The 3,683-nt window shown below is 49.3% G+C and overlaps 1 protein-coding gene across 1 annotated transcript in view; it reads right to left on the bottom strand.

The window, feature by feature from the left end:
- Positions 1 to 992: 992 nt before the first annotated feature.
- Positions 993 to 3,683, bottom strand: part of LOC109937281 (transcription initiation factor TFIID subunit 6-like) — a 7,839-nt gene continuing 5,148 nt past the window's right edge. The window contains exons 3-4 of the mRNA XM_048620027.1: positions 2,035 to 2,188; positions 993 to 1,135 (exon numbers count right to left, since the gene is read on the bottom strand). Coding sequence (XP_048475984.1) covers positions 993 to 1,135; positions 2,035 to 2,188 — 297 coding nt within the window. The remainder of the gene's footprint in view (positions 1,136 to 2,034; positions 2,189 to 3,683) is intronic.

Here is a 3,683-nt window from a genome sequence, read left to right as displayed (position 1 = left end):
CATATTGAATGGTGCAGCAGGCTCGAAGAGCTGAATGGCCTACTCCCACTCATGTATCCTTTAATCTCAAGTACAAACAGGAGTCATACAGCACAGAAACAGACCCTTCAGTCCATGCTGACCATTATCCCAAACTAAATTAGCCCCACCTGTCTGCTCCAGGCTCATATCCCTCCAAACCTTTCCTATTTGTGTACGTATCCAAATGTTTTTTAAATGTTGTAACTATACCCGCATCCACCACCTCCTCTGGAAGATCACTCCACACATGAACCACTCTCTGTGTTAAAAAAAAATTGCTCTGCATGTCTTTTTAAAATCTTTTTCCTCTCACGTTAAAAATATACCTCCCTGGTCTTGAAATCCCCCACTCTTGGGAAAAGACACCTGCCATTCACCTTATCTATACCCCTCATTATTTTATAACCCTCTATAAGGTCACCCCTGAACCTTCTACACCCCCGTGAAAAAAGTCCCAGCCTATCCAACCTCTCCTTATAATTCAAACCTTCCACACCAGGCAACATCCTGGTAAATCTCTTCCGAACACACTCCAGTTTAATAATATCCTTCCTGTAACAGGGCGACCAGAACTGGACACAGTGCTCCAGAAGAGGCCTCACCATTGTCCTGTACAAACTCAACATGACGTCCCAACTTCTCAAAGGTCTGAGCAATGAAGGCAAGTGTGCTAAATGCCTTTTTAACCACCCCGTCTATGTATGATAGAAAGTTCAAAGAATTACGTACCTGACCCCTAGGTCTTTGTTCTACAACACCACCCAAGGCCCTAATTTAATTGTATAGCTCCTGGCCCTGTTTGTTTTTACCAAAACGTAATACCCCGCATTTATCCAAATTAAACTCCATCTGCCACTCCTCGGCCCATTGACCCAACTGATCAAGATCTCTTTGTAATCTTAGATAACCTTCTTCACTGTCCACCTTACCATCAATCTCCAGTCTGCAAACCACCTTTATTCTCACTAAATTCATTTGTAGAAGTGAACAAACAAAAGTGGACCCAGTACCGATCGCTGTGGCACACCGCTCGTCACGGGACTGTGCCAAAGCTTACCTGGTGGGGGATTCTCTGGGATTGCAGGTTGCACTCCTTCTATACTGAGCCAGTGAGCTGGGAAAGCAAAGAGAAGACGGTTACGCCCAATTAAAACCCATCCTCCAACACCCACCCGTCCTCGGGCTGTGAGGGCACCATTCATTCCCGGGCCCTACCTCCCTTCAGCAGGTATCGGGGAGCCACTGAGCAGCTTGCTAGGCCGCTGTCCCCGGGAACGGTTACAGGGCAATCCCATTGGCCGTGGGTCTGGAGTCACATGCAGACCAGGCGGGGTAAGGGCAGCGAGCATCCTTTCCCCAAGACAGGTGCAGAGCCAACCAGATGGGTTTTTAAATTACGGCTTTTCATTCTGGGTTCGCTGATTAACTGTTAATTAATAAAAAAAGAGAGAGAGAGAGACTTGCTGCAATAGCTTTTCCTCTGGCACTCACCGGGACAGATTCAAGAATGCCAAGTTTCCCGACCGCTTGAGATATCGCCACCGTAAACGCACCGAAGAACTATCAAACAAGAAGGTGATGGTGCACTCTTTGTGACAAGGCTTCGACCATTCAGAGTAGACATGCCGACTATTAGCACCTTTTCTCCTGCTGTGTAAATTGACATTCCCTTTGAAATTTGGCATTATTGTACCCATCCTTACGGGAAGGACATAAAAAAACTTCAAAGGCAAGTCTCTTTCCTCAGCAATATTCAAATGCCCTTTTTAAAAAATGTGTTTTAAAATCAACCTGCTTAGGAGAGCTGTTAGAGCAGGTGGAGCTTGAGCCCAGGGCCTCCTAGCTCAGGGATAGGAACATTACCGCTGCCCCACAGGACGCAAACTCTGTACGATGAAGCAATGGATTTGTTTGAACCAGTGTTGCTGCAGCAATAGGCTGGTCCTTTCCTGACTCCACGAATGGGGAGGGCGGGGGGGGGGGGGGGGGGCGTTGTCCAATCGAGGGCCTTACCTTTCAGGCAGACGTCCAACGGCACCCGCGGGAGAGGTGTGTTGATGATGTCGCTGAGGTCGACCTCCTTCTCCTCGTAAAAGTGGAGCTCCCGCCCACCCCCGCTGGCATAGCGGAAGGGAATGAACTCCTGGGCGTGGAACCCGTACAGCGGCTACAGAGGGGAGCGGAGGAGGCCACCGGTTATACACAAACACCGTTCAGGACCTGTGCCATTCATCAGTCGCTAACCCTCCCCCACCCCAAACTGCACCCACCTTCCTTCAATAAACTCTGCTTCAATGTACTGGGGTTTATGACATTGGCAGAGGACGATACAGAGGGCATAGGTTAAAGGTGAGAGGGGATAAGATTTAAAAAGGTCCTCAGGGGTAACCTTTTTTTTCACACAGTGGGTGGTGCGTGTATGGAATGAGCTGCCAGAGGAAGTGGTGGAGGCTGGTACAATTACATTTAGGAGGCATCTGGATGGGGGCACGAATAGGAAGGATTTAGAGGGATACAGGCCAAATGCTGGCAAACGGGACTAGTTCAGTTTTGGAAACCTGATCGCATGGACCAAAGGGTCTGTTTCTATGCTGTATGACTCTATGACAGACAACAGCCCATGCGGAGATAAGTGACACGCTAAAATTATTCTCAATGCGGAAGTTAATGGAGGAGATGCCGCCTTTATCTCTGCCAGAATTTCCACATCAACGGACTGCCCAATATTTACTTCCTATCCTTAACTGCACAGGTTGGAACGAACTGCCTTTTCGAACCGCTGCACTCCATGTGGTGTAGGGTCACCCACGCAGCGCTGTCTAGGTGGAGGTCCAAGGATTCTGACCCAGTGACACTGAAGGAACAGCCGATATATTTGCAAGTCGGGATGGTGAGTGGCTCGGAGGGGAACTCGCCAGGGGTTGGTGTTCCCATGTATCTGCTGCCCTTGTCCTTCTGGATGGTAGAGGTCGTGGGTTTGCAAGGTGCTAACAAGACAGGCTTAGTGAATTGCTGCAGTGCTTCTTGTAGATGGCATACACTGCTGCGACTGTGCACTGGTGATGGGGAGTGTGAACGTTGAAGGTGGCAGATGTGGTGCCGATCAAGCAGGGGGGCTTCTTTGTCCCAGATCATGTCAATCTTCGAGTGTTGTTGGAGCTGCCCCCATCCAAGGCAAGTGGGGAGTATTCCATCACACTCCTGACTTGTGCCTCGTCGATGGTGGCTTTCCCGCAGGCTGGAAGGCCAATAAACTGCGGACACAAAGTTTTAGAAGCTCGTCTTTGTTGATGGAGTGGAGGGCATGAGATTCTTCTTTTAAAACGGAGTTATCCCAATCTGGAACGCACCACCAGAAACAGAGGTGGAAGAAGATTCAATAGCGACTTTCAGAAGCAGAATTGGATAAACAGAACAGAATAGAATCCCGACAGTGTGGAAGCACACCACTTGGTCCATCGGGTCCACAAAGACCTTGTGAGGAGCATCCCACCCAGACCCACACCCTTACTGTGCATTTCCCACTGCCAATCCACACTAACCTGCACATCCCTGGGCACTATGGGACAATTTAGCACGGCCAATCCACCCTAACCTGCACATCCCTGGACACTATGGGACAATTTAGCACGGCCAATCCACCCTAACCCGCACATCCCTGG

This window comes from Rhincodon typus, chromosome 45 (assembly GCF_021869965.1).
Source record: "Rhincodon typus isolate 14 chromosome 45, sRhiTyp1.1, whole genome shotgun sequence".
NCBI classification, from domain to species: domain Eukaryota; kingdom Metazoa; phylum Chordata; class Chondrichthyes; order Orectolobiformes; family Rhincodontidae; genus Rhincodon; species Rhincodon typus.
This window is presented reverse-complemented; position numbering and strand designations above follow the sequence as displayed.